This window comes from Protobothrops mucrosquamatus, unplaced genomic scaffold, assembly GCF_001527695.2.
Source record: "Protobothrops mucrosquamatus isolate PMUCROS unplaced genomic scaffold, P.Mucros_1.0 scaffold2310, whole genome shotgun sequence".
Taxonomy (NCBI): Eukaryota; Metazoa; Chordata; class Lepidosauria; order Squamata; family Viperidae; genus Protobothrops; species Protobothrops mucrosquamatus.
The window spans coordinates 1-18,503 of NW_015388396.1; the positions used below are offsets into that span (position 1 = coordinate 1).

Sequence of the window (18,503 nt, forward strand, 5' to 3'; positions counted from 1 at the left end):
AGTCTTTCACAGGTTCTAGATGACCTAATATTGCTTTTTTCATCATTATTCTAGTTTTGTTATTTTAAATATTGATGAGTGTGATTAAAAATGCTTTTACTGGGATAGGCATTTAGTCTGTTGAGCAAAAATATGGTCTTTTAAGATGTTGCGTCTTTGACCCCTCTTTCAGAGTCCACATTCTGATCAGAGGAGACCACTCTCTGGACAGCGAAGGGTCAAAGAGGTCATCTATGTTAAAATTGAATAGCCCTCTCTCAATAGAGGGGGAGGGATATGACACCACTATCTCCTGTTTACAACACTGTCCTTTCAGCAGTTCCAAGAAGATTCCATAACCATTTGCAATCTGATTTACAAGACCCTGATAAACCTCAAAGTGGTCTCAACAACTCCCAGAGAGAGTGCTAATGACCAGATGACTGCAAGGAATATAAATTCTCCTATCCCCCCCCCCCCGCCGCTGCCACCACCATTCAGTCAGAACTGAAGAAGCTTCTTGGATGAGAAACAAAATGTCTAAGGAAAAAACATGAAGTCCGTTGCCTTTTGAAAAAGCATTTTTATGACAATAGCATCTATTTCACAGATGGATTGATACATTCTTCAAAGAATCCTCTCCCAGTTCTAAGAACTAGCTCAATTTTAAGGAGTACCTGTTTTTATTTTTTTATTTTTAAGTTTCTGCCTATTGAAATGTTCTTCAGTTTTTCCAAAACTACTATTGAGGAAGTTACAATTCACAATTATGGATAACTAAAGAATGGATGAACTTCACTACAGTAAGCGTTTTTGCCACTAGAGGGACCTGTACCACAATACTGTATGACACCTTTAAATGCAGGCCCCTCTAATGGAGTGCTCAAAAAGCATGCATTGTTAAATAAATGGGAGCCATAATTGGCTTACTAATAAGTGAAATAACTTAGTGGGGCATACACAATTTTTTTCTTTAAAAAAATGTTCTTAAGGGTTACTATGTTTTTGGATTGTTGACACTGAGTTCAGTAATATTACGACTTCATATGAACTATCACAAGAATTTACTAGCTTAGGCATAAGTGGAAAGATTTATTTCTTGTCTGTAAGGCTGATTAATAAAATTAATTAAAAATTATATCCTTTGAAGGATGGATTTTACAAACCTGGTCTACACAGTCGCATAACTTCCATTCTACATATTCATGCAAAGGTAAACTGCCTGCTCCTCTAGTGCAGAGGTCCCCAGCCCCCGGTCCATGGACCAGTACCGGACCACGGCATGCCAGCAACCAGACCGCACAAACAAGCAAAGCCCCATCCGCAGGATGTAGGCAGCACACAAAACCACACACCCTCCGGTCCGCGGAAAAACCTCTCTGGTGCCCAAAAGGTTGGGGATCTCTGCTGTAGTGCACATATAGGTTCTATGACCTTTGGCCATATTTAAGGGGTAAGAAGGACTATAGTTTGGTAATAAAGCACAAGTTTTGTACACGTCTGAATAAAGGGTAGATTGATTTCTAGTCTTCAAAATGATTTCAATTACACTGGAATAGTGGTTAGTCTTACCCTGAAGAACATTACGGCTATACCCAACAATATCTGTGGTTAAATAGTTTACATGCAAATTTCCTGCATCTGTAATGATCACAACCAAATATTGTTTGATGATCACTTTCAGAAAAAGGCAGAAGTTCTAACAGTAATGTATACATAACAATAGCTAGAAAGATGGCTAATTTTTTGGAAGTATGCATAACATTTAAGACAAGACACAATACATGTGGTTCTTCCAAAAAATGATTGTCCTGAGAAAGGTACATGATTATTGTGATAGGCAATCGCAGTCAAAATCTTCTATGGCATCTGCTACACATGAGCTGCAAAAATGGGATTATCTCCATTATGAAAAGCTGTGAAATTGTATGATTTTGCAGCTGTTTTCCATTCATTTATGGACAAAGTAGGACAAATAAAATAACTCAATAAACTTGATTATGGTCACTGACCAGTTTAAAAAGAAGAGGACAAGTTAAAAGAAAAAATATTTAAAAATTAGATAATTATAAAAGTTATGTGGTCAAAAAGAAGCATATTTTATGGAGATGAGCACCACCCTCTAGAGTTTATACCTTTATATGAGGCATGTACCTCTAGAATAATAGAAATGTGTCATAGCTCATGTTAACTTTTGTGATTTTTGAAGAATATATTCCATATGTGCTCTGTCCAGTAAAATAAAACACTATTCCCAAACACATGAAGATTTTAACCTCTGCAATTGAGTGCCTATTTAGTTGCCAGGGATGAATTTTAGGATGCTTGGCATCCTTTAAGTTTTGTACAATTTGTATAATTAATTTTGAATGCTTCTACATTCAATGCATAACTCACTTTTGGCCAATTGAAACTGAGATAACAGCATCATCTACATATAGGAGGATGGCAGTATATCTACTCTTCAGTTTTGGAGAATGACAAGTATGATTATTCATCTTGGCTGCTACAATAGACAGTTAACAAATGTGCCATAGCAGTGGCCCAAATGTGCATATCTGCTTAATTATTATGCTAGTAGGAACTGCCTTGGTGTTACAGCCTTGCATACAAACCTAATCTTAAACTAGAAGTTTTGAAAAGTTTATATATAGAATAAGAAAAACTTACCTGTCCGCTTAGATAATTTTCTATGATAAAATTTTTGCAGGTATACTATAATTTATATCGTTTCTAGATATAAGATCAAAGTTGATTTTAACTAACCCCATCATTTTTAGGATCAGAACCTTATTGTATATAAATGTGAACAGGAAGAACACAACAGGAATCTACCAATCCAGATTTTTCCATTTTTTTTAAAAAAATGGCAGGTTTTGATCGGTTGATTTGCTTAATTAAATTGCTATTTCTGAGCATATTAAAGAGGCTATCATAGGAATAACTACTCATTAAGCTCTAGGTCAGGTTTGTGTAGTCAGGTTTACTCCAGCATATATAATGTCCTGAAAGGGTCCATTCATGCTTGTGAATGAAGGAAAAGGTTGGTGGTTAGATGAGGGTTATGAAGGCCTTAATAAAGCTGAACTGAGAAACCAATATTTCTTGAGGGTCTGCCTCCTGACAGTCATAATCAAATCAAGCTTCAGTGAATAGAGTAATTTCTCTCCCTCCCTCCCTCCCTTCTCCCTCCCTCCCTCCCTCCCTCTCTTTTTTGTAATTTGTATAACTTTATAATTCATTAACAGAAAGCCAAAATGAGACTCAGAAAATATATTGCATGTCTTCTATAAAAATGGCTAAAATGTTGGAAGACAATTTCAAATAATTGTTTTGGTATCATTTAAGATATAACATAGCTATTCCCCTTTTAAAAAAATTGTCGTTTGAGGATGACGAAGCGAAACATTGTTCCTCTTTTTATTGAAAATGAAATTACTTCGTTGCTGACAAGATGGTGTTGAGATATCTACACATTTTCCAACTTGTTATCATTCTTTTTGTTTATGGTTTTACGGTGGCACTGGAAAAACAACTGCTTTGTACATCCCATGACATTGATATTTTATATTCCTATTGTGGTAAGTAAAGAACCACTATGCCTTTGTTTAGCAGAGTTTGCAACACCTTTCAGATTAGTTTGTCCCTTCTTCTGCTTTATTGTTCTGTTAAAAGAGCCAGAAAAAATGTGTCCTGGATAGTACCGTACTTGGAAACAGATCAGAAGGAGGGAGGTCATTTTGGAGAGACTTCCATTGAGTCTTCATTCTGGTGAACTTCTAGATTTCTCTGTGTGTTTGCATTTCACTAACCTACAGCTCTTTTGCGTAGTATTTGTGCTTCCTTTTCTTGTTATATATTTACAAAAAGGCTAGGTGTAACTTAAGTAAAGAGCCAGTTTGGTATAACTTGAAAAGGGAGACAGTTTGGTGTAGTGGTTAAGACATCAGGCTAGGAGACAGGAGACCCTGAGTTCCAGTCCTGCCTTAAGCACAAAGCTAGCTGGGTGACTTTGAGCCAAGTTCCTTACTGGCAAACCACTTCCCAAAATCCTTGCCAGGAACTTGTCTAGGCAATTGCTGGCAGTTAATACTGACACACATTCTTACAGACACTTGAAAAACTGTCTTCAGTAAAGTGGAACTCTTTCTCCATTTGCTCTATTTTTGCAATAAAGTAACTCTGACAAATTTAGCTTTAGTATCACGTATTGGTATGGTCTTTACTCTTAATGTGATAACCTGTAATCTAGGATGCACAAGTTTAATTAGAAAACCATACATGTGTGGTGCTTTTCAGCTGAAAAACTCTTTGGTTTGCAAAACTTTAAACCAATGTAATTTTTAAAATTATTTTTTTTAATTTCATTAAAATTAAAAAAAATAAATTTTCTTTTTACCTTTTTGTTTCTTAGATCATTTATCCCTCAATTAGTCTGAGCCAAATAAATTTCTGGTTTTAAGACTATTGGATATTGCATTGGGTTTCCATTATGCTCTTCATTAGCAATTTCTATTTCACATGCTTTCTGCTTTTGATTTAACATCTGGCCAAAGCAGATTTCTGTAAAATGAAAACCATAATCTGATGCTTTATGATTTCAGGTTCTTAGTAAAAATAGCATTGGTATTGGTTAGGAAAATGAAACTAATTGTTACTTAATCTCAGCAGATTTTTAAACTTCAAAAGTGAAGTTATTTTCTTTTCACCAATCAAGAATAACATAGAAAAATGCAGTACTTAGAAAGACAAAATTCCACCCTACTTCAAATGTATTTCCAATATTTGGTTCATGACTAAATTGGTGTCAGATCTACACCTATAGGCTTGTTGTCTTATGACTGCAGCATCACAGAATGATTTTCAGATTTTAAATAGGTATCCCAAGTCTTTTACCCTAAGATGCTCTAATTTCCATTACCTTATCATAACATCAGTGTAATAACTTCTGTAGAAATTCCAGTCAAATAGTTATGAAACACAGAAAGTACAATTCTATTAGGTCTATTCTAGGGGTTGATAGTGTTAGGTAACCTTGAATCCTCCCTATTCAGGAGTGAACAACCTTTGTCATCTTCTATCTAGATCAGGGGTAGTCAACCTTGGCTCTTTTATGACTCGTGGACTTCAATTCCCAGAATTCCTGAGCCAGCTGGAATTCCTGGCTCAGGAATTCTGGGAGTTGAAGTCCACGAGTCATAAAAGACAAATCACATTTGTGCCTTCACTTGCGCCTTTGTTTTTTCATGGACACTCTTGGTCCCACTCATTTGCTAATGAGTTATTTTAGAACTGGCACAAAAGTTATTTTTCAATTAGTAAATTAGTTTCAATCTTGGAGGAGAACCATAACAATTTCTTCTAATTCAAATAAAATGAAGTAATGAATTAATGTCACATTTGAACAAGCAGTGGGGACTGAAACATTTTATTTCTACAAGAAGTAGGCATGCCTTTACATTTATTTTACCACTTTTTATAACCTACAAAGCTGAAAGAGAACTTTTTTAAATATTTGCTTTGGAGCAGAAAATAATACTATATTAAAACTGTTTTGAATGCCACATGAAAATTGAGATCTACTCGGAAAAGTTCAGCCATCAAATATGGTCGGAGATGGTTTAATAACTTCTTCCTTCGCTTATTGAAAGCTCTGGTGTGTCCCCATTTATGAGAAGATGACTTCTTATGACTTGGTGGGTCACATGGTTTGTAGAATATTTTGGTAGGAGAGCAAAAATAGAATAATCTATAAATAACATAGCCTCAAAGATTAGAAACAAGCAAATTTTAAAGCTCTAAATAGAATACTATATCTACATCAGGAGTGTCAAACTGCCGGCCCGCGGGCCAGACACGTCACGTGGAAGCCACGCCCACCCCATTGCCGGCAATGGCAAAATCAGCCCGATACGTTGTGCGCCGTCACGTGACGTTGCAAGTTTGACATGCCTGATTTACATCATCCCTGTTGCAATCTCAGCTGCTTCAATTAGCTACAGATCTAGAAGAAACCTTAAACCAAGGGTCTTCAAACTTAGCCCTTTTATGACTTGTGGACTTCAGGTCCCAGAATTCCTCAGCCACATGCCTGGCTGAGGAATTCTGGGAGTTGAAGTCCACAAGTCATAAAAGGGCCAAGTTTGAAGACCCCTGCCTTAAACTATCTTTTTTTATATAATCTGTTTTTCGAGATGCAATTGCTCTATATTATCCTGATTAAGTATTGTCTGGCTAGTTTCTTCTATCCCTACACAGACTCAAAGTATTGGTTGACACTTATTGATATTATTTTCAAAAATATATTAAATGTGTATTGTAGTAGTCCAACAGGAATGGTCAAAGATTCGTGTCATTTTTTAATGATTTTTTTCCCTTTATTAAATTTGTTTGCCTTGCAGGCTCTGGGAGAGATACATTCTTCTTTTCAGTGGAGCCATGTTTGTTACGGGATCGTACAGAATGGCAAGGTACTATTTTCTGGATTCCAAGTGAGTTTACTGCCTATGTCAGACCACACCGGACTTAATTGTTCTCCATTACAGGTGGCCTTGCTTAATGACCACTTCTAAGGACTACTTGTTCAGCAAGTATACCATGCTGGCTATTTTTTCCTGTTGCTGGGTTGGATCTGATGGTAACTTTCTATGGAGTGGAAAGTGCTTCTGCTTATTCAGGATCAAGCACCAGACTTGGCTGATCTTTCCAACTATTGTAGTGTTTCATTGGACTGCATATACAAGTAATGCTCAATGTACAACAGTTGCTCATTACAGTTGCAAATAGTGACAACTGTTAAGTTAGACAGCCTTGCTTAACAACCCCCAGCCCCTTCTCTCCCTGATCCTACTGTTAAACAAATGTGGAAGTCGTTAAACGAGCATGGGGTACCTCATGGGTGGGTGAGGCTAGGTCCCTAAAGGAGGCAGACAAGCAGCAAAAAGATTTTCAAAGCCAAAAACAGCCCAGCTTGGGGGGGGGGAAGACCCCAGCTAGATTAGGGCCTAGCTCCTCATTTCAATGCCAGAGAGGCTTCTAAGCAAGCCTCTGAGGGGTCTGGGCCTCTGCCCTGATCAGCTGGCAATCAGGAAACTTCAAACCTTTCCTGGCCCTTGCTGGGCTTTGTGAAGCCAGTTGCCTGCATGCCAAAGTCGCAGTTTAGGGATAAGCTAAATTTAGCAAATTAAGTGGTTAAAGGGGATCGAAATTGGAGGGCAGAGGCAGAGAGTTTAATTTCAGCACCTAATTGTGTGGGGAGATCAACAAGTCTGACCCTCTGAGCTGTTTTTGTTTTCTTTATTGAAGAAATGTGGGTTTTTGGAAGAGGGAGGGGGTTAAGTGAGGGTAAGTTCTGAACTTTTGTTGTTGTTGTTAGTTGTGAAGTCGTGTCCGACCCATCGCGACCCCTGGAAGAACGTTGTCCACGGGGTCGCGATGGGTCAGACAGACTTCGCAACTAACAACAACAACAACAAAAGTTCTGAAAGCAGCCACCTTTTCCTCAAGGAATTGTCAGAACACTGAAAATGGCATCTGGTTCCAGTAAATATGGGTACCAGCCCAAGCACTGTGAAGTCCTGTCAGAGCATGATGGGGAGAGAAAGATGAGGGGAATTGAAGCATCCTTGTGGTTGGTTGTAAGGGCAAATGACTGCAGGGGTACTGCAGCCTCTGTAAATTTGAAATAGGCTTGTATTCAGCTTTTGGAGGGACTGTCATAAGTTTGGCCATTAATTGGCTGGTCATATTTGAGAACTACCTGTACATTGATTACTCCAGGAGGACTGACTTTCAGTATTCAATAGCTATTATTGGGAAGCATGAGAGAAAATTAAGACTGACAGCATGTTTTCTAAAAAGTTGAAGTGCTGTCAACTACTGCAAAGTTAACATTCATAGAACTCACTGCTACATCTCTATATCACAGTAGTTCATATTCATTTCTGAATATATTTTTTGAATGACCCTAGCAGTTAGATTCATACACAATATGTTGAGACATATTTCACAGTAACCTTAAAAAATAAAAGAGAATATCTGTAGCTCAGGGTTGAACTGTGGAGTCCTTAGTACTCTCAGAATCTGGCTGTTTGTTTGTAGATATAGTATTTCATTATAAAATACTGAGGTAACATCAGTACTAGTGAATGTGGGATTTGCTCCCTGTTTATATGCTTATATAGGCAGCTTACAAGAAATACAATAAAGCAATCACAGATTACTCACAGAATGGTGAGCAGTAAAATAATAAAATTTTGATAAAAATGATTGCTAACACTCTTTTATGCCATACAGTTGGTTCTAATAAAAATACAGCCTATTAAGCAACCTTGTCCTTATTGTTTCATATAATGTTTTAGATAGCAATTTCTCCTAAGCGAGCCTTACTACAGACAAATTGGCTCAAGCCTTTCATTGTACACATTTAAGTTCTGTTCAGCTTAATGGGCTTATTTCCCAGTCAATGACTTGAGTTTACATTCTGTACTGCTGAGCCATCAAACATTTGTTTGTTTGTTTTTCCTTAGATTATTATGTGAACCTGTTCATTGCAGTTTGTGATGCATAAATCATGGCTTTGTATTTTGTAAAACAAGAGAGACCCAGAGTAGTCTATTGAAAATGATGGTAGGAATAATGTAACACACCTGGAAGCAACTGTTTGGTGGAAGGTCTCTGATTAGTCCCAAATTTCATTACAAGACTGAAAATGTATAATCTGACATAAATGATAAAATATGATAAAATATTTATCATTCCTCTGGCTTTGTTGTCACAGTTTATAATTGTCTGTATAAATATGCTTTCAACTGATGCCTTCTTCTGGGACACAAAATGTTTTGTGAAATCCCATGGATTTAAAAAGAAATTTAAAGTGATCAGATTTTTACTCTCTTTCTCATACACATACACATACAAGGAATATGTTATAGACCATTGATGGCGAACCTTTTAGAGACTGAGTGCCCAAACTGCAACCCAAAACCCACTTATGCATCGTCGGGTGCCGGGTGGGTATGGCTCATTGGGTGGGCGTGGCTGCGGTGGTAACGGCAGACTGGGTGGGACTAAAAAGTTCAATCAATCAATTCCAACTTTGCAAGATCTTTTTTTTCCCCGCAAGAAATTGAAATTGACTGATTGATTGAACCTTTTTTTTTTTGCACACGGTGGCGGAGGCCTAAAGCAAAAAGATTTTATAAAACCCAGCTGAAGGCCTAGGACTGGGGCGATGGCGCGCGTGCCCACAGAGAGGGCTCTGAGTGCCGCCTCTGGCACCCGTGCCATAGATTCGCCACCACTGTTATAGACCTATATTATATAATTGCATAAAGATATTATCAATGAACTTTTTGCAACATATTTCTGCAGAGGCTGATTTGACAGTTGTTGACGCACGCATACAGTTGTGGAATGGACCTTTAAAAGCCTTAAAATGGGAGAGTACTGTTTGTCATGGTGTGGATGATGACTATTCATATTGTGGAACTCTGAAGGGAGGTAAGTATGAATATGCAGTCTTTAACAGCCCTATGAAACTTGTTCTCATTCTTGTATTTTATTGTATTTATTCAGACTTACAATATATCCTTTTGTGAACAAAACAACAGAACAGGATATATTGAGGGCTGATAAACTTCATGTTTTCTAAATTGTATAAAGTGGATTGTGTTCACAAAAATACATACTATCAGTTGGTGGTTCTCAGGATCAAACAGGTAAAACCCTTGTATACAATTGTGCTGAATTTCTTAAAAAGTAATTATGGTCCATTATTAGCAAGGTAAAAAGAAAAAAGAAAAAGTAAGGTTCTACATTTAGGCAAGAAAAACCAAATGTACAGGTATAGTATAGGGCAGGGGTAGGCAACCTAGGCTCTTTTATGACTCGTGGACTTCAACTCCCAGAATTCCTGAGCCACCTATGCTGGCTATGCTGGCTCAGGAATTCTGGGAGTTGAAGTCCACGAGTCATAAAAGAGCCAAGGTTGCCTACCCCTGGTATAGGGGGTACCTTGCTCAACAGTAGTAACTGTAAGGGATCTCGGAGTCCTAGTGGACAATCATTTAAATATGAGCTAGCAGTGTGCTGCAGCTGCCAAAAAAGCCAACACAGTGCTGGGCTGCATTAACAGAGGGATAGAATCAAGATCACGTGAAGTATTAATACCACTTTACAATGCCTTGGTAAGGCCACACTTGGAATACTGCATCCAGTTTTGGTCATCACGATGTAAAAAAGATGTTGAGACTCTAGAAAGAGTACAGAGAAGAGCAACAAAGATGATTAGGGGACTGGAGGCTAAAACATATAAGGAACGGTTGCTGGAATTGGGTATGTCTAGTTTAATGAAGAGAAGGACGAGGGGGGACATGATAGCAGTGTTCCAATATCTCAGGGGCTGCCACAAAGAAGAGGGAGTCAAACTATTTTCCAAAGCACCTGAAGGCAGGAAAAGAAGCAACAGATGGAAACTAACCAAAGAGAGAAGCAACCTAGAACTAAGGAGAAACTTCCTGACAGTTAGAACAATTAACCAGTGGAACAACCTGCCTCCAGAAGTGGTGAATGCTCCAACACTGGAAGTTTTTAAGAAGAAACTGGACAGCCATTTGTCCAAAATGGTATAGGGTTACCTGCCTGAGCAGGGGGTTGGACGATGACCTCCAAGGTCCCTTCCAACTTCATTATTATTATTATTAATTATTATTATTATTATTATTATTATTATTATTATTATTATTATTATTATTATTATTATTATTATTATTATTAAAGAAACAATGACCAAATACAGCAAAAACAATGCAATAGTTAAAAAAATCCAAAAACTACAGACCTAAAAAAACAAAACACAATAAAAATACAAAACATAATATAAAAAAGAAATACAATCAAATATAAGAATGAAGACTTCACTTAAGTCTCTTGTTATCATCCTAGATTAAAATATTTTACAGAAATTGCTCGAAATAAAATCTTAGCATTTTCTTTAGCATTAGCAGCTCCACCTGACACACTTTAAACTCTTTCCTGGCATCTGTCTGTAACTTTCGAAGATGCTCTGGAAGGCAGCTGCCTCCTTCTGTCCTGACTTATCAGATAAAGAGACAGCCCAGGCATATTTGGACAGTACATCGATTACTGTTAAGATAAATTTCATATAATAAATTCCTTTAGAATTTTTTCATACTTCATTTGGCACAAATCCCCCTGTCAAATAATCTTTAGAACACCTTTTATTTGTAATTTAGTTTTTGGTAGTCCTAAATTTGACATCAGAATAATAACTTTTGTTATCATCATCACCATCATCAACAACATCATCATCAGTAGATAGCATATAAATACAATCTTCCCTGCCACATGCACATCTTTTATAAGAAGGTGGTCTTCACTTGAGATGTATCTTTTTAATTCACCACCCAAAGTTGTGTACTCCTGTTCTATGAGGTGGTATTAAAGATATCATGTACAAGCTGCAATAATGCTATGTGCATTATTTCATCATCATGCAGATTATACAATTTTTCAGCATTTGTGTAATTATATCATGATGTCTCTGGCATCACTTTTCAGGGACATAGCAGCTAATATAAGACTCTGTTTGAATGCTCTTGCATAGCTAAAGTATTGGCAGCCATTTTTTTGTCTTTTACCCCCTTGTCATTTGCAATAATTTATCCAGTTATTATGCCTCTAAATGTATTTTGAATACTGCTTTCTCCTCCTACTGTATGTGTTAAATTTATTTATTTTATTTATTTATTTAATTACATTTATATCCCGCCCTTCTCCTTGCGGACTCAGTGGAAAAATAACAGAATAATTTTATTTGGGCAAACTCTTGATCACTGTTTATTTTGTGCAGAAACAATCAAGACAACTGTGAAAATCAGAGATTCACATTCACAATATCGGAAGCTTTTAAAGGTATAAAGTTGAAACTACAGGCAACCATTGCTTGAAACTATCAAACAAAATGATTTTCTATAGCTGGTAATTAATTTTTTCTCTTTGTTATAGGGGGAATACATTGCATCTCTTGAAGTATTCACAGGTCTGAAGGAGTTGGTAACTTGTGTGAATTATACACTGATTCTTAAGTAGGGTCTATTTTGGTGAGGAGGCTTTGGGAAATCACCTCACAGCATCTGATCTTTGAAATTGTGGAATTGTACCATTGATGTAATTAGCTGAAAACAAATGTAAGATGAAGAGAAATGTTCATTATATATGAGGCAACGTGAAGCTTTAATAAAGTGTCTTGCTTGACAAAACTTCAAAACAACCAGTCTATTAAAACTGCTTCACAAGGCCAAGTTGTTCTTTTACTTCCAAGAATGAAGCAAGTTGATTTGATTTCCTTTGCTTCAGAGCCNAAAAGATACACTCATGGATAGAATGTTGCAATTAGAAATATAAGGAAAATAATGCTATCAATGTCAACTACCCTTCACAGCTATGTATTAGCACTCCTACTTTTTTATTCTTGTCCATAAATTGTTTGTTTTGGTATTTCACTCTGTTGGCCAAATAGTGGGGAAAGGCATAATTTGCAGCACTGCAAGATTTACTTACGTAAGTTCCTCTCACTCATCCTGACCAAGTTTTACCAGAAGCAACTTAAAAGACATCAAACCCCACTCAAACATGGAAGGGAAAAATACCTTTGGTGACTGTTTCTAAAAGGTCAAGATGAGCTTCAACCATCTTGAGAGATCTGTGAAGAAGACAAGATGCTCTCCGAATCTGCAATGTTTGCAGCAATGCCTGCAGGTAAGTAAGTTGCCTTAGTAAGCCACGCCTGGAATACTGCATCCAGTTTTGGTCACCACACTATAAAAAAGATGTTAAGATTCTAGAAAGAGTCCAGAGAAGAGCAACAAAGATGATTAGTGACCTGGAGGCTAAAACACATGAAGAATGATTGCAAGAACTGGACATGGCTAGTTTAGTGAAGAGAAGGACCAGCGATGACATGATAGCAGTATTCCAATATTTGAGGGGCTGTCAGAGAGAGGAGGGAGACAACCTATTTTCCAAAGCACCTGAAGGTCAGACAAGGAACATTGGATTGAAACTGATCAAGGAGAGATTCAACCTAGAAATAAGGAGACATTTTCTGGCAATGAGAACAATCAACCAATGGAACAGCTTGCCCTCAGAAGGTTTGGGTGCTTCATTATTGGAGGTTTTCAAGAAGAGACTGGACAGCCCCTTGTCAGAAATGGTACAGGGCCTCCTCCTTGAACAGAGGATTGGACTAGATGACCTACAAGTTCCCTTCCAAATCTGTTATTATTCTGTTATTATTCAGATGGAGCAGGGATCAAAAAAGTCGACATAGCAGAAATGGCTGCACAATGAAGAATATTTTAACATTTTGGCCATATCCAGTATCCATCAATTGCTCCTTAATATTTGCAAAAGATAATAGCAAAACCGGAGAGGAGTGAGGGAAGGAGATACAGTGGGCAGAACTTTTCATTAAATTATTTCAGGAAACGTGCAGTGGCCTGCAGTCAAACATAAAGTCGGTCTTAAAGTCATTTGAGGCTAACATAACATTAGCTGATGAAATATTTTTAAATACAAGGCAGATGGTAGGCCAGGCAGTGGATTTCAGCAGTAGCAATTAGTTGATATTTGCAAGAACAGACTGAGCTTCTCAAAACTAAAATGAACATCCACAGAATGAGCTCACTGGTAGGAGGATGAGCTGTCTGTTATTGGAGAAAATCCACTGAATCAGAGAACAGGGTATTGTGAGGATTTATATCATTTGTGTGATAGTGTCACAACAAAGGTTGTAAATTAATGTAAATATTGTAATTTATCTGCAGAATAACATCATTATGCAAATGAGATAAATCACAGCAGAAATTGAGTCCACACTATGTGAAGCACATTGCTTCATTCCTGCTTTAAAAAAAAATTAAGACCCTATTTGTGGTTTGGATTTTAAAACATTTTGAGATTCACTTTTCTGTTGTGTTAGTGAGGTACTACATTTAGATTAAAGTTGCCACATCTGACAGTAGTTGCTCTCTTAATGTACTCACAACATTGTTACAACGCTAAAATGACTTGTCAGTTAGGGGATTAAGCAGCTCCCTCAAAATATTTTCCCCCACTGGGGCTTTTGGGGATGGAATGGTGGACTGAAGATGTCTCCACAAAAGTAGAGCTGATTGCTTCAGCAAAAAATAAAGAACCTGTGATTAGACTGACTGTTCAGAACCTCTTCAAACAAGGAGAGAATGGGAGATTGTCCACATATTGCTTCAGGTAGCTGTTCGTCACGAGGAGACACAGATAGTGGTCTTCCGTGGGTGTGAACTCAGATATGATGGAAATAACCATCTTGCTTGCAAACACAATTGATGACTTTTAAAGGATACTAAGTTCCTTAACCTAACTTTATAATCACTTTCAGAAATTGCTAAATAGGTATTTTTAAGCTGTTAGAAACCTTCAGAACAAGAAGTTTGAAAATGCCAGGTGAGTTTGCTTTCAATCTTGAATGAAAGAAAACTGTAGTAATAAGCTTAAGAATTTAAAGAATTTGAAATAAACAAAAAAAAATGAATACAATTTTGATTTTAGAAAGCTATAAATGGACTAAAGTAGAAGTCCCCAACCCCCAGGCCATGGCCAACTACCAAGCCACGGTTTGTTTGGAGCCAAGCTACACAAGTGGCTGGCAAGTGTGCATGCAGCTCCACTTGCCTGAGCGGCAAATGCTTGCATGCAAAGGTCCATTTGCACTTGTAACAGGTGTGTGTGCCTGCTGCTCGCACAAATGGAGTTGCGTGCATAAGCACTCATGCCTGCCACTCACACGAAACCATCCCCTCTCCCCCATCCCACCTGTCTGCCAAGTCAGAAAAGTTGGGGACCGTTAGACTAAGGTAGTAGATAAATTTAGAATATAGGAACTTTTACCAAAAGATTTTAAAATTAAAGAACAAAAGCTTCTTGTAGAAAATAAATGTTTTGGTTTTTGCAAAACAGCAAAGCTAAGTAATGTTATCATTTTAAAAACTATACACTAGAGGGGATTAAAAATTCTAGGCAGAGGGAAAAAACACTAGCCTACATTTTGTATTAATTATTGGGATCTACAAAATAATGCAAAACGTTATAACACTGAAAATAAAGGAGACGTTTGAAAAATTGAACCAAAAATGAGTAATCACAATATCAATAATGTCAGTCATGATGTCTGCATCTAAAGATAATTGTGTTCAAAAGATGTTACTGAAGAAATAATAGATATGGAACAAATTTTATCTGATAAGATATAGATAGTATTGAAATTGGATTTACAAGTGACAGGGCAAAAGAATGATATGTAAAGGATATTTCTGAATATGCAAAATAAACTGGCTGATGTTTTAAAAATCAAAAGGGAAATACAAATGATTAAGAAAGTGACCTGGTTAATTTTTTTAATGGAATTACGAAGGAGGCTTGTAAAAGACTTGAAGAACTCTGCAAAGGGATAAAGAAGAAATGAATAACAATCAAATCCTAGGACAATATTTGAATGAACTAAAGATTAAGAATGTTAGAAGTAAAAAGAAGGAATATAAAGTTGATTATTTGATCAAGGTTAAAACAAGATACATTGTTAATCTGGCAACCCTTTATGGACTTTCTGCTGACACCAGGACTGAAAAGATGATGTTTTATGGATTTGTCTATAGATAAGGGATGGGATATGAAGAAATAATTGTTTGTAACATTAGAAGGGATGAGGAATAATTAAATTTGTTGATATTTGATGTGATAAAATATTTGGATATGCTTTAAATATTTGGTCTTTATTATATTTTTATTTTTCTCTCTTTTTATCCTTTTTCTTTTACTTTCTAATTTTTATTTATATTTACTTGTATGAGATTGTACTGTTATAATCAAGGCTATTAATAGAAATTATGTCTCCAAAATTGTTTTTCCTGATCCTTCCACCTCACAGTCGCAAGCACCATTTCTAATTGTGTGTTGCACCCACCTTTTACCTGGCTACAGTATGGATAAATCCTTGTCTTTCACAGTGCTTAAGGAGAGTAAAAAAAAAGACCAGAAAATAAGCAGGCAGGTTTTGCTCACTGCTGGAGGCACTTTGCATATCTAACAGTTTGGTGGGGTGCAGAGTTCATAAATGAAGCATACCAAACGTTAGATATAAAACCCCAACTATTTCCAAAAATATTCTTTTAAGCCTTACTTATTTTTCTGAAAAATGATAGAAATGTTCATCACCATGACCACAGTAACATTCAAAGAGCTGAGAATGCAAATATTATCAGGAGTTCCATTTTCCAGTCATTGATGGAAAACTTTAAAAGGAATTATTGACATTCCTCTTCATGGCTCTCTCTGCCCATGAAGAGCAGGAGCAATCTGTGAGGTGCTCAACATAGAAGTGTCTAGGAAAAAATATTATTTGTGTGAAAATTAATAATCCTTTTCATTTGGAAAGAAAACAAAGAAAATGAGAATGAAGGCAGAAAAATTAACGCTTAGTAAATTAAGACAAGAGAGTCCTTCTCTACTTTACTAGGTAAACTTAAGTGGTTATTTGATTCATAAACAGATGAAGTGGCATGGAACATGGAGGGTGAATGGTTGAAGATCTCAGTCCTTTCTCCTAAAAGCCCTCCTTTTGCTCCATACATGGCTCAATTTTCTACTTTGGTGTGCAGCTAAGTAGTTGTCACTGCCACTACCTTTTTTTCCAAACAATGACTCATCTAGTGATCTTTCCACCAATTCCAGTCTATGAGATTTGCTCAAATCAAAATTAAAATTTAAGAAAAAGTCCCATATTAAAACTTAAAGGAAAAAAATTATAAGGTAGATCGTAATATTATGATTGTCTAATTTAGAGGCACCTCAGTTACAAAGAGGTTCCAGTTACATGAAAACACACTGGTACTGAGCTTGTATGGATAAATACAATAGTAGACGTGTTTTTCTCTGATTTTAGCCTCACTGACCGAGCTTCCCTTCTCTTGATTCTCTCACCATACACTTTCTAAACAATACCATGATTGCATGCCACTCCACAACATTCATGCCAGTTCTCTAGTTTTAGGGGCTGATCGTGGTACCCCAAAGTGGGTGACAAATCCTAATTTGTAGCAGAGGATAATACATCTATCTGATGACAAACTGTAGCAAAGCATGTTTCTGCAGGCATGCAGATGGAAAACCACAACATTCCATCCTGTTCCACTTGGAAAAAAGCAGAAGTTGGCAATTAACTTCATTTATTCAGTGTTTCATGTGTCATGAGAACAAAAGGGCATTGTCTCAAAGAACAAGAAAGTGCTGATGATGTGTGTGTGTTCCAGCAGCACAGGGATTGCTGTACCAGAGTGAAAGGTGGAGCTCCTTTTTGCTTATTCTTATTTCACAGCCAGAGGGTTTCCATTAAATAATCTTTTAAGAAATAGTTTCAGGGGTTATTTTCATGACACAAAAAGGATCCTATGATACTTGAGAGATTTATTGCTTTTAGGACTGCAGCTCAGTCTGTTGCATGAATAATATGTTATCCTCAACTGACAGATATATGGCATAACAATGAGCAGAAGTTAAAGGGGCATGAAAACAAGCAGTACAAATCTATCATATTCTACACAATGCTCAAATATATATGCAGAACAACATGGGACTAAAATACCTAGAATACAGCTTGCCCCCAAATTTAACTGTAACAACAGTTTGGGAGATTTCCCCACCTTGCCCTTGTGAAGCCAAGCTCACATCCACATAGAAGCAGGATATTTGTACTAGCTCCAATTCAGATTTTTTTGTGCACAATTACTTCTCTTCCCCCATCAGCCCTTGCTGATTTTATATACAATAAATGAATTATTGTATACTGTATTAATTACTACCAACTCATCTGATTGACACAAATGCTATGACACAGCATTTTAAAACTGTGATTTTAAGTTTAGTTTTACATTTTCCAAGTATGAAATAGAAAGGCAGGATAAAATATTTTAAATAACTTTATATAATGCAGTTAACAAGCAATTTCTGAAAGTGATTAGAAAAGGAAGTATGCAAACCAAGGGTCTCCTAAATGGTTGCCTCATCTAGTCAATCAAAGTAGCCAAAGAGAGTTATTCATGAAGCCTATGGGTGGTAGAGAATTCTAGACACTTCCTTAGATTCTACACACTCAAAAGAATCTTCATCACAGCATAAGATGACTCCAATTTACCCCAGCTGTTTCTGTCCAACTAATATCCAAACCAGAGCAGAAATAAATGATGTTATGCACAAGGAAAATTGAAAATACATCCAGCAAGCAAGCTTTATGGCCTACCCATCTTTCCCCTTGGTGTCACTGTTGCTTCAGGATGTGAAGCCTGAGCTAGCAGATTTTCAACTGAATTGCTGCCCAGCCAGATCTGGGCATACATGCCAGGTCTGCATGTTCATGTGTCACCATATAATACACAGGCATTATCTTATTCCAAACATACCTAATGGTAATC

General features: G+C 36.9%; 1 protein-coding gene across 2 annotated transcripts; it reads left to right on the forward strand.

Moving 5' to 3' along the window:
• Positions 1-3,423: 3,423 nt before the first annotated feature.
• LY96 (lymphocyte antigen 96) lies at positions 3,424-12,288 on the forward strand. Of its 2 annotated transcripts, none has more exons than XM_015824655.1 (5): positions 3,424-3,560; positions 6,381-6,470; positions 9,352-9,480; positions 11,852-11,913; positions 12,007-12,288. In XM_015824655.1, exons 1-5 carry the CDS (start codon positions 3,434-3,436, stop codon positions 12,088-12,090), a joined length of 492 nt encoding a protein of 163 aa, XP_015680141.1. In that variant the 5' UTR covers positions 3,424-3,433; the 3' UTR covers positions 12,091-12,288. The 2 variants fall into 2 exon arrangements, with proteins under 2 accessions (XP_015680141.1, XP_015680142.1); XM_015824656.1 differs by having other exon boundaries at positions 6,381-6,449.
• Positions 12,289-18,503: the final 6,215 nt, after the last annotated feature.

Coding starts and splice junctions, on each gene's coding strand:
- LY96 (XM_015824655.1), top strand. CDS start 3,434: ATGGTGTTGAGATATCTACACATTTTCCAACTTGTTATCATTCTTTTT. Junction 6,471..9,351: donor TACTATTTTCTGGATTCCAA/GTGAGTTTACTG, acceptor ATATTTCTGCAG/AGGCTGATTTGACAGTTGTT. Junction 11,914..12,006: donor AATATCGGAAGCTTTTAAAG/GTATAAAGTTGA, acceptor TCTTTGTTATAG/GGGGAATACATTGCATCTCT.